Source organism: Paramormyrops kingsleyae, chromosome 22, assembly GCF_048594095.1.
Source record: "Paramormyrops kingsleyae isolate MSU_618 chromosome 22, PKINGS_0.4, whole genome shotgun sequence".
Lineage (NCBI taxonomy): Eukaryota > Metazoa > Chordata > Actinopteri > Osteoglossiformes > Mormyridae > Paramormyrops > Paramormyrops kingsleyae.
Window position 1 is genome coordinate 9,639,931 of NC_132818.1, and position 12,404 is coordinate 9,652,334.

The 12,404-nt window shown below is 47.0% G+C and overlaps 1 protein-coding gene across 2 annotated transcripts in view; it reads right to left on the reverse strand.

Annotated features, from left to right (window-relative positions):
- Positions 1-12,185, reverse strand: part of LOC111853183 (cytohesin-1-like) — a 38,166-nt gene extending 25,981 nt beyond the window's left edge. The window contains exon 1 of one of the 2 annotated variants that reach the window (XM_023829836.2): positions 11,986-12,185. In XM_023829836.2, the coding sequence (XP_023685604.1) occupies positions 11,986-12,010 (25 nt within the window). In that variant the 5' untranslated portion in view covers positions 12,011-12,185. Of the gene's footprint in view, positions 1-6,270; positions 6,510-11,985 lie in introns of those variants that run through there. The other variant, XM_023829834.2, reaches the window with a different exon arrangement.
- Positions 12,186-12,404: the final 219 nt, after the last annotated feature.

Genomic DNA, 12,404 nt, shown 5'->3' on the forward strand with positions numbered 1-12,404 from the left:
ACATCACCCAGGGTCACTGGGTTCTTTAAATATGATTAATAAAATCCAGATAATTGGTAGAAGAGCTAGAATGTTCTTAAAAGCAAAATTAGCCTGAATTCCCATTAAAGGAATGGATTGGCTATAATTCAGTAAAAAAAAAAGTGGCATTGTATAATACTGACCATTTTTTCCACACTCATTTTGTAAATATTGTCTGGGAAAAAAATTCCAGTACACACCCGTGCTGCCATGTGCCCAAAAAAGAAAATCACAACCTGTCAGGCTGTGAGATCGCAAGCATGAAGGACACTTCTCAGGTCAAAAAAAACAGTTCAGCGAATCGCAGGCGGATGCCAGTGCTTCATCTGCAAATGAGCTAAAGCCGTCCGGCACCAAAGAAAAAAGGAGAATGGAGAAGGAGAAAGTGAGCCGAACCACAAGCCAAAAAAACTGTGGTATATACATATTTGAAAGAACGTTACATTTATATAGCGTTTTACAGAACCAATGGGGAGCCACTTCAGCCGCCCCCACCTGGATGATGCGGAGGCAGCCATTCTGCACCAGTACACTCACCACACAGTGGTGAAGGAGCAGGAGAGATTCACCAGTTAGATGTAGGGGATGACTAGGAGAGGCCGTATTTGATAGGGCCACAGTGGGTAGTTTTACCCAGGACATCGGGGTACCACTGCTGCTCTTGTGAAAGATGGCCAAGGATCCTTTATGACCTTAGAGAGTCAGGAGGTTTGCAGGTGGTCTGGCTGCTAACATTTAGGTTAAATTCACGATTTATTTCCTTCCAAAATATACGCGATTCTTAATCATATGGAATGATTTCATGCAAACTAATAACTTATTATCAAGCTACAGTTAAAATCTCTTAATTCCGTAGGATCAGATACTTATAATGGAAACATTCATACTTTAGACAAAACTTAAGCTTGATGCGTCTTTGTTAGATTATAACATATTATACACGTAATGGACAATAAAGGTTTAATAGCGTGTAGCATACAGATCTCATTAAAGGTTGTTTCCTTCTTTATAGGATATAAAGCTTAATTTTGAAATGAGTTCTCTAGATGGGGCAAAAAGCTAAGAGATTCAGGGAAGGCAGGAAGACAGAAACTATAGTCTGATTACGGAGATGATGATGTCGACCTGGAAGGGGCGACTTGGATTGGATAAACATTTGTGAAAAACACAGGTTGGCCGGGAGAAAATCTCATCAGTGAGAGTGATGCAAACCGTAATGCAATTTAAGGCTGCGGTAATGCGATAGAGATCGGCGGAGGGCAATCAGCAGCTACCCTGTAACGGCCTCACACATCTTCATCTTCTACTGTTGCCCGCATCTTCGACGTGGGGCCATCGATCATGGCGTACTGGGTGATTGGGAGCCCGCCGGGGTCCAGCCGCCAGGCCTCTGCCGGGCTAATGTCCGCTCTGCATTCACACTATTGGCTCAGGACCCACATCATCTGACGCCTTAACAGCCCCACTAATACCCTGTGAAGACACAGGAAACAACTTAAAGGCTGTGAGCTTCTGAACCTATGAACAGACTTGAGAACTGGAGCCCAGACCCTGGATAAGTGGTCCTGACTACTTTATCCATTCAATGAGATCTACTATTAATTGTTGCAGCCCAGTATAAATTTCCATTCATCTTTTAAGTGATGCCAGAGTCATATATGGAGAACGGGATGTTTGGCGGCTTGAGAGAAAGGCAGCAACACTTAGTTGAAAAGATATTTACAGGGGATCTACGTCTTGTGGAGAAAGGACCCATTGTCATGGCAACGCTTTCATCTATGACAGGGCTCTGGCTAGGCAACAGTAACAAACATACAGTCTCACACGCATCAAAAACAGAAGGAAACTGGCTTCCACTCCAACGCAACCACCAGATCGAGAAATGAAACAGATGGCATGTGGGCCCAACAGCAGCTGTGGCATGTAAAAAAAAAAAAAAAACAGCTCAGGAATGTGATAAAAAATGATTAAAAAACAAGCCGGGACTGGCACCTTAGTGACGTGAAGATTTTCGCAGCCATTCCACAGGTGTCGGCTAGGCTCCTGGGTACTAGGCTACATTAGCAGATTTGCCGCAAAGCACCCTATCCACCCATAGGTGGCGCCTTTCAAGAACAGATGGAATAAAGACATTGCCTGTCTAATGGGGTCGTCCCTTTGTGGCCTGGAGTTGCCCGGGAATCTCCCACTGGGAAAAAACAGAGGAAGCTCTTTTAGTCAGAGGTGTCCCCACCCGGCCAACACATTAAACAAATGCAGCAGAAAACTCCAGCTAGTTAAAGCTGCTTCAGCTCATTGTATTATTCTTGTTTTATTGTTTGGACAAGGATTGGTATTTATACCCTTTGTTGAAACTTAAATGCTCAGAGGGTCCTCAGAGTTGGTACTCTCACTTCCACTCTGCTCGTCGTCCTTTCTCTCTCTCTTTGCCTTTTATGTGTTGTTGAGCACATTCAGCCCTTTGCTCTCCTTTGTGAAGCCACACAAAAAGTGGTTTAAAGATCGCCTTACACGTAGTGCAAGTTCCTGAGACAACCACCAGATGGCACTGTATACAAATGTGAACCCTGCTGTATCTCCAGGGAATATTTCACTGATATTGAAGCACGTGGCATTTCCAAAAGAGCATCTTCTATTTATTTATTGCTATTTTTCTTTTTATTTTTAAGAAGAGGTACGCTTTCACCTTGTTAAACATTGGTAATGTTCTGCCGGTGAAGCTTATTTTGAAAAGTCACACTTTGTTTACAAAGACAGAGTGAGTAAAACTGTCATTAAAGTACATAGAGTCAGAAATTACTCAACAGCTGAAGTACTCGTCCTCAGGTCTGAAAGCAGTGCTGGCCTCTAGTGGTACGGAGGAGGAATGACTACAGTGTCATGACTGGTTCTGTCAAGCACAGCTTCTCTGTGCCAAATGAGAGGGCTCGCAATAGCCTAGCCCTAGCCCAACTTACAACCCAGAATCCTTCTCAGAAGCCCAGGAAACTTTCTAGAAAGGCACAAAACGAGGACACAAGTTTGGGGCTGGCTGGTTCTGGAAAGGCCTTTTGCCCGCAGGGAGACGGAGGCGAGATTGCCTGTTACCAACCTCGAGCTCTCAGCTAACAGCCACCAGGGACACACAGCCCCTAAGCGGTGGCTTTTTTCTTCTTCCATCCCACAAACAGCCATCTGTCACCAGGGGAAAAACTGGCCATTACACCCCTCATGTCACGTTCTTGCTCAAAACTAAACCTCAGAAGTACCGGGTTGCGTGACCCCCTACGACGGTCACAGTTTCCGCCTCATGCCGTCCCTCAAATCACACAAAATGACGGGAAGGTTGAGGAACAGACTTGGACTGGGTGCTCATCTCTCAGCAGTCTGCAGGATTCTGCCTAAAGCCCAGTGACACATCAGCAACACATCGCCATCGTTAAAGCCTTTCTATTGGTTTATTACTGACACTTGCTTTTCTGTTTTGAATTACACTCAACTGACAGTCATTACTATTTAAATCAAAATTAGACCTTACAATGGGTATAATTATTCAATAAATGACATGCGATATTCAACACTTTATTATAAAATATGCTTTGTGTTAATGATTTGGCCCAACTGTACACTAATGTAAGTGTTCTAAGCATGTTTATGGGTATGATGTTTGGTAGATTAGGTGTATTGTATTAAAAAGCATTTTTGCCTTATGATAGCATTCTCAGAACGCATCGTAACCCAGGGAGCGTCTGTATGTTTTTACGGAGTGAAATGGCGCTGTTTTCACGGTCACGTGATACTTTTAGAAAAGTCCTGAAAAGCAGGCTGGGACTATCACTGTCCTGACAGCAAAACGGTGTGGTCCGTGGAAAGGACAATGATAAGCGTGAGCAGTCATTAAAGAAAAGAACGAGTCACTTAGACCCCCACTCATCTATGTGGGAAAGATTACAGGGGACACTGGGGGTCACTTCACATGGCTAACCATCCACCGAAGATCTTGTAGCTCAACGGGAAGTGAGACAGATAACGTGGGCTGGTTTAATCAAACATGAGTCAAAGCTGCCTTTTCAGAGCCTCTGGGAAGATGCAGAGGTGGACGGATGCAGTAGGACCACGGAGGAAGAGTGGGTCGCGTTCTTTCCCCCCAGTCCCATTTCAGCTTGACCTGCAGGCCACAGAATAGATCAGAGCGGCCTCCACGCAAATCAGAAGAAGGTCTGGGCACGACGGCAATCCCAAGAGGTGGTGGGATGGACCAAGAAATCAATCCGAAGGAGAGTGATCCACAGAACCGGACATCGATGTTCGATGGAGCTACCAGTACGGGTACATATGGACCATGTGGGTGTTGTGTCGCGTCTCGGCTGAGCTCGGCATGACATTTATACATTTATACACGCAGAGAGTCCATGGTGTGGCACCTTCTCTCCCAAGACACTTACTGCAGCAGATGCATCAGTAGGCCTCAGCCTCTAACTGGGTTCAGCCGGTGAAACACAGGCCCACCCTGCATCAGAAACCCATCCCCCCTCCCCCCCCCAGCGGACGCTCGCTCCGCTGACCCGGCCGTTTCTCAGATGAGATCGCTTCCTCTTTCATAGACAGAACAGAAGTGTCTGCATGTCGTGGGTCTAACCGCCAAAAAGCCGCAACGAAAACACTTAAAACCACGACAGAGTTACTGTCCACAGCACAAACGGCTTCTGCCATGCCCCCCCCCCCCACCCTAAGAAAATCAGAAGAACACATGATCGACTTCTACATTCATACTTTTTTTTCTCATATTGGTTCCCGTGGGAGAATTTCAGTCGGTCAGCCACTTAATTGCAATAAACTGAACTTCGTGGAACTGAACAGATCCGACAGAAAGTAAAGGCTGCCGGCATGGTCCGGTAGGTAACCCGGGGTCATGCTGCTTCCGGACACCTTTCAGTCCGTAATTAGCAACCGCATCTGAGTAAAATTCTCATGAAAAACATGAAAACTGCAGTACTGCAGTAATTACCGCAGTGACACCAGGAGCCCGAGTGACAGAGGACTGAGACATAACTGGTCCTCCGACTCTGAGAAAAGGGACAATGAGCTGAGTGCATGTGTGTGTATGTGTGCATATGTGTGCTTCTGTGTGCATGTGTGCATGTGTGTGCTTCTGTGTGCGTGTGTGTGTGTGTGCGTCTGTGTGCAAGTATGCATGTGTGCGTCTGTGTGCGTCTGTGTGCGTCTGTGTGCGTCTGTGTGCGTCGGAGCCATCAGGCCCAAGGTGGCAGATTGGAGCTTCAAGACAAACATTCCTGGGAAAAATCCAGGCTGAGCCAAAGAGCTGGAGGAGATGAGGGCGGCGGCGGCGGTGGGATCGATCACGTCTCACGGAACTAGCCAGTGGTTCTCCTCCTATTTCTGTCAACTTGGGGGGGGGGGGGGGCTGACCCAGAAGGCTCACTGAAAGTTGTCCTCCAGCCGGTGCACATCTACCAGAGGCCCAGACTGTGCTGGAGAGGCCGCCCATTGACAGGAGGAGACACTGCACTTCCCCACGTCCAAGAGGACGCGGACCAGGCCGGTGCTGCTAATCAAGACCATTTGGGTGTCATTCATGTGAAGGACATAAATAGGCTTTAAAGCCACCAAGCATTATGTTTCATGACCCATAATGCCACACAGATGTGACCAGGAATGGCGGAGCCAATCAGATTTCCTTTTCCATGTTGCTTAGATCAAAAGAAACAGGCTTCTGTTCTGTAAGAATTCGAACCTGTGCCACAAACTGTACACGCCACACAGGGGCCGGCGAGGGACGTCCAAGGTTAAAATAAGGCATGAAAACATTAAACTTGAGTAAGCAGGCAATCAGCCTTGCTATCTTCATAGGAACAGCCTTTGGAACACCACAGACTATGAACCCCAATTCATCCTTCACGGCTCCAGCAAACTCACACCCTACAGCCCCTTCACCACTCGCACAGCCAGACCCGGGGTTCTCAGAGACTCGGCAAACAGTACGTCACCACGGCAACAACCCAACATTAAAATCATCCCCAGTTTCTTTCGCTCCGGCACTCCATCCTCCGCTCTGTTTCTCCATCACTAAATTTCCCTTCATTAAATGCGCACTGCCGGCCCTTTCGTTAAGCTTGGTAAAGTGGCACTAGGCATCTTCTCAAATAATTAAAAAGACGGCCAATCAGATCAAAGCTACAGAGGCGGGGGTGCCTGGATTGGCCGGGCGACGGGGACAGCGGGCGCGGGCCAGAATGGGACGGCACATACCTGACGTGGTACTGGCACTGCTGGAGTGCATGGTGGGGCAGAGAAACGCCTGGAAGCTGGACGCGCACAGCTCGCCGACGGTCCCCATGGCTGCGGAGAAGCCCCCCCGATCTCCTGTGTCCCTGGGACTCCTGCTCGGATGTCGGGTGGTTGATCCTGGAGTCGTTCACGCGCCTCGACCGCGATCCTGTTTGTGCCTCGTCCACTTCCCGCTCACATGCTCTCCGCCCCCCCTCCCTTGCTCACCACTCCGTCTGTGGCTCTCTGAGCTGTCCCCAACAGCCCTTCCCCTCTCTCTCTCTCTCTCTCTCTCTCTCTCTCTCTCTCTCTCTCTCGCTCTCTCTCTCATCACTCTGCACAATAACACACATATACACATAAACCTACCAAGAACAGGCTTTACAAGATTTTTCATTTCTTCAGCCCCTTGACTATCACCTCATATACAGGGGGTGGGGGAATTATATTTTGGTATAACTTAGGTAAATACTAAGGGGGGGGGGGCTCCTTGGCACCTTTTGTCTTTGTGTCAGACAGGCAAGCCAAGACTTTATTTACGAATCGATATTACAAAGAAGAACAATAACAGGACATATTTCCCACTGCATCTTTTTTTTAATAACTTTTCATTACCTGATACGCAAATAAAAGTGCACACTGTACAGATACATAAAATAGCCTCAGCCAGTCTGTAAAGGACAGTCATTTAAAAACCCTACATCTATAAGTCATCCCTCTTTCATATGACCCACTCGCTCTAATGGCCTGAAAAAGACTTTTATTTTGCTGTCACAGAAGGGAAATGTGCACAGTTGTGCCTTTTCAAGCATTTGTGTACAAAGCCAGATTCCACTGTTGCTGGGCAACAGGTTACAGAAATGTTGTGTCCCTAAATATACATTTCCCATTAAATCAGCAGGGAAAGTGCCCCCCAGCCCACTGAGGGGGCTCCATTGCACCCCCTTTTCTAGGCACTTTCTCGCACCCTCTCTTCTCCCGGCCACTCAGACACTCACTGGAATCAGCTCCCTCCATGCAGCCTTTAAAACGCTGACAGGTTGACTATGGTCACAAAGGAAGCGGACGGTAGTAACCTTCGTGCACATGCGAGCAAACTAACTACACAGACTCACGGACACAGACACGCACACATACCCCTGGGGAAGCAATCAGCTGACCCGAGTGGTGCATGCTCAGTCTGCTGGCCAAACTGCTGGCTTTGCACATGGGACACTGCACACTCAGCAGAAATGCTGCCCTTCGGTTATTAATACGAAGCCCCCCGCCAAAATCCAGGGGCCCTGACTTCATTATTTAACTCAGGCTGCAATCACATGGGAAATCATTTGCATGGCAAGTGCATGCATGAATCTGTGCAGAGGGGTCCTATCCTCCTTGTCTCCTCCTGTCCCTGTCAACCTTTGCCCCCCCTTGCACACCAAACACATGCTCTCTAGCTTGTGATTGCTGACCTTTGACCCATCCCGATTTCCCCCGGTGAATTCTCATTTTGCAGGGTGGTTTGGGAATACTTCTTAAAATTCATGAGAGAAGTACCAGCTGATTGGCTAGTGAATGCCTTCACCAGCCAATCAGGAAGCTTCTCTCATGAATATAAATGAGTTTGCCCAAACTACCCAGCAAAATTAAAATTCACTTCACCCATCAGGCTACTTCTATTCTCCCTGTTGCTACGGGGATCCCCTTCGGGCCTAGAACCCTTGACGTACATGGAGCATGTGGCCCAGCACTGCACTGGAGTTGGGGTTTGGACTGGTACCACAGGCCGGCTCACACACAAACCGTCAGGGTCCATCAAGGTGGGTCCATGACAAGGAGTCAGAGATCTGTCATTTTCCTTACGGAGGTGCAGAACACCACTATCTGCTTATTATCATATTATTCATAGTTTATTATAATGCTTTAAATAGAAAGCAACTCACGAGTAAGTGGATAAATGATACATATCATTAATAAATATTCTTATTATTTTTGTTCTTGCTTAACCAGAATCCCCCCCCCCCCCACAAAAAAACCCAGCTTAGCATTTCCCTCTTTTTTTAAAAGCCCGTTTTTTTCTTTTCTTGCTAAACCGCTTCCTGCTGCCTGGCCGCACTTTCAGTTGGGGCCGTGTGGCCTCTGCCACCCCCTCTATGTGTCTGGCCTGCAGGACCACATTCATCACACTCACCACACTCATCACACTCATCACCTACACAAACTCACTTGCTACGGGATAAAAAACACCTCCTCTTCCCGACATAGTAACTGGCCTCTGACAGTGTAGCTAAAACGGGCCTCCCTGCTACACAGCTCACTTTCAGCACTGTTATTTTGCACTGGTATACGCAGCTCATGCTTCTATACCAAGTAGCTGCCTGTCTGATCTGGCTGCCAGGCTTGTGCGGAACAGGACAGTGATGGTGGGATGACTAACAAAGCAGATTCGTCCGTCCGTCACCACTGTGGGCAGTGTGGCTTCCCAGCAGGGGCGCTTACTACACACAAGGTAGAAGAAACAAGGATTTGAAATCTGGGGCAGGACAGACCCGGCTTCCCCGTCAGGACGAGGCTGGGAGGGAGAAGCGAGGCTGGAGGGTATGGGGGGGTGGGGGTCAGAAGTGGAGCCACCCAGGTAAAATTGAAGCTGATTCCTTACAACGACCCACCAGGATGGGATCACTGAAGTGTGGGGGAATCGGACGCGTCGGAAAGTGATCCACAGGTGCCGAAAGTTGGACTGGACCAGGTTCCCCAGCGAAGGGGAAGCGACTTACTGTTCCAACAGTGCTGAGCAAACTGCGGCTGGACTGATGCGGGGGCTTGTTTCATGGCCGGGACTGAAGGGCATGTGAGAGACAGTCATGTGTTACACAGGCATTGCCCCCTCCCCACAAAGCCACAAACCACCTGCTATCCGTCTACAACACAGCCCCACACGCCTCCTCCCCAGAAGTGGTTTGGGCTGCTCCAAAACCACTGTACAGAATCCCTCTTTAGCCCTAAACTCAGTTTGTACAAACCAGCTCATTTGACTGAGCAGCACAGTTTCTGGCAGAATGAATCCTCTGTCACTGCATTCTGTGACCTGAGGGCGCCATCTTATGGCGACTCCAAGTAACAGCATGAAAGGCCTCTGGTCTCTCTGCAGCTTCAGGATTCCTTCATTCAGCTTGCAGCTGGATGGCAAACTTTTCTCCCTGGGGATTCGGTGCACGTGTGCTCAGAAAGTCAGCATTACTTACTGTCGGAAACCATAAGGGGAAAAGGCAGAGCAGGCGAGAGATTTAAGACGTTTGTTTGTTCGCTTCCCACTGAAAAGCCAGGAAAGAGACACTGCAGCATGAAGTATGTGTCTGCCCTGAAAATGAGCCGTGTGGGTGGATGTTCACAACAAATGCAGATATTTTTGACCCCCTAGACCAGTGCTTCTGCAGACAGTCTACATCCTTCCCAGCTCCTGGTTGAGGAGAGGAGAGCACTGCATTTGTGCCTTTTCAGGTGCTGTCCTTAAATCAAATATATGATGCAGGCCCTTAATCACTGGGTTTCATATACAGACAAACAAAGACGTTATTTATATGACATATTTATTGAGTTGGACATTTACTGAACTACTTTGCTTTTTACTTTGAACGGATGGTATGAGTGATACATTAACGTAGCATTTTCCGTTTTGGTTATCACTGCCGAACAGATAACATAAAGTAATGATGATATCGGTAACAAATGTCAACAGTCTCTGCATATCAAAACACAGTATTGACAGTCCAACTGGGGTGGATTAATGTGCTGGCAAACTTAGGTTATATTCTAAGGTAGTGCTATGGAGCTGGGAGGGAGTAAAAACATGGACTGTCTGTCGCTTAAATGGACTTCATATTCGTTCACTTACATTTTGCTCAGACTACCTTAAATCCGACAAGTTACCCCAATAAGCCAGTAACCCCGCTTCGTAGTACAGAACCCTGGTTTCTACACATTCTGTCTGTTCTGCTTTTACATTTTCACATTCAAGCAAACTTATTAAAAACTGCAGAGGTGAGACGAGTTCAAGCTCAGATCTACATCCTGACCGGCGTCACTTGCTGAAGGAGGCGGGGCCGGCTGGTTTGGTGACAGCAGCAGCGTGATACTTTCTGGGTTCTGTAACCGCGACAACCACATGCACCTGCACAACCACCCCCACCCTATTAGACTTCCTTTAAATATTATAATTAACATATTTGAACCAACAAAAAAGGAGCATCTATCCAGTACGTCTTTAAGTCTGTGGTGAAACAGAATAGAAGCTAACAAACTAGATCAGGAAAGGAATGTCAACAGCCGGGATTAGACTGCAGCGCCCGAGACTCTGCAATATCTGCTGGATATCTAATTATAACGGATATCTCGCGAGTGGAAGGAAAAACCACTCACTGCAAGAGGGTGCAATGACAGGCATAAAATTTAAGGTGCTCTTAGGTTTCAGGCTGCAGTCTATTGTCTGGAACTTAACGTCTATTTTTTGCTGCTGAGTAATATCACGAAGACAGACCGTTAACCTGTAAAGTAACGGAACAAAAGGGAGAAAGACAGACAGACACATACTGTATATAGGTAGCCAATTCGAGATGCTTCCGTCTGAGGCAATGAAAATCGAATCTGTAAACTAGTTTTAAATCGATTGTTTTTCTTCTTTTGGGCGAAGCGTCTGAAACGATGACAAAAATACCCCAAAATAGGAAACAACTCAAATGAATTCTAAGTATTTTCTCTACAAACGTACTGGTATAAATGAACAGTTCCAAAAATGCTAAATATTGCACCCTAGTGAATATCACAGCATTAGAACGGGGAGAAAAGACTGAATAACCGAAGCTTTAATTATTATGAACTTTTTAAATCCTCCCCAGGGGGATCAGCAAAGCGCGTCGGGGGGGGGGGGGGATGTGCACGCGGCGTTAGTGACTCTGCATCTTGATGATTCAGCCGCGCGGCTGTAACCTGTAAGTACTGGGCGCATCCAGCGATAATTTTAATTAGGAGCGTCAATCAGTCGCTAAATACAGTGGTTAACATCGAAAACTGTTTATTAAAACAACTTAGTAGGCTACCTACTAAAAAAGAGAAAAGTCGTCGCAACGCGTCATGGTTTTCTATGACTATATTTTTAATTAAAAAAAAAAGACTTGGAAAGTGATTTCTGATTATGACAGGCCATAAGTAGCTCTACAGCGAGCTGCGCCCGTCATACTGATATTACATATTTAACAGGAGTTGCGATTCAACCTGTCAAGGAAGTTAATCAGTAAAAAGGGTGATAAATGCACCAGATGGCCCGATCACAGACAACTTTCGGTGTACACTGCCGCTACATTTTACTCTTGTGTTCAGTAATTCTGCGTATAAAAATACCATCCATTGATCTGGGGTTTATCGCTTAAGGTCACAAAACTTTGTATGTTTTGCTCCGAAATCCTACAGTTCACAACACTTTCTCTTTTTAAAGAAACGTGTCTAGACTTCTTTAGTATCAAGCTGCATGATATTGCCATAGCTACAGAAAACCGGGATCATCATGTAGTTCAGCTTACGACACGCAGACCTGCATTTTATTTATAATAAAATAAAAAATAAAAAAAAATGCCAACGCACCTATCTATAGCATCCAGGAGATACCTGTCCCTTGTAACCGCTGCGGTGTAGAGAGGTGGCAGTAATGCCAGTGCCTACCGTAATCGTCGCTCGCAGTGCTCATGGTGATGCGGGGCGCCTCTCCTGAAACGCTGCAGCCGCTGCACTAAGGAACCCTCCGCTCCAAGTGCGCCCCCGCTCCGCCTTTATCGCTCCCTCACTCTTCCCCTCCTCTTTCTCGGCTGTCACTCGATCCCCTCCCCGGGTTTCCTTGCAGGTGATTTATTGCAGCAAGTCGTTCCGAACTCACGGCGTCTCCATCCCTCTTTGCCTTTGACATAAATGGCAGCCCCTCCCCCTCCCGAGGTGATGTCACGTGTCGCAATCGCAGATGTACGCGCAGATCGCTCAGGTATATAAGTAGATAGTGCGGGACATCTTCCCTATTCTTAAGGAGCACATCTTGTATAAAAGTTTATTATATAGCTTGCATTTGTAATTGTCGCTTGGATCACAAA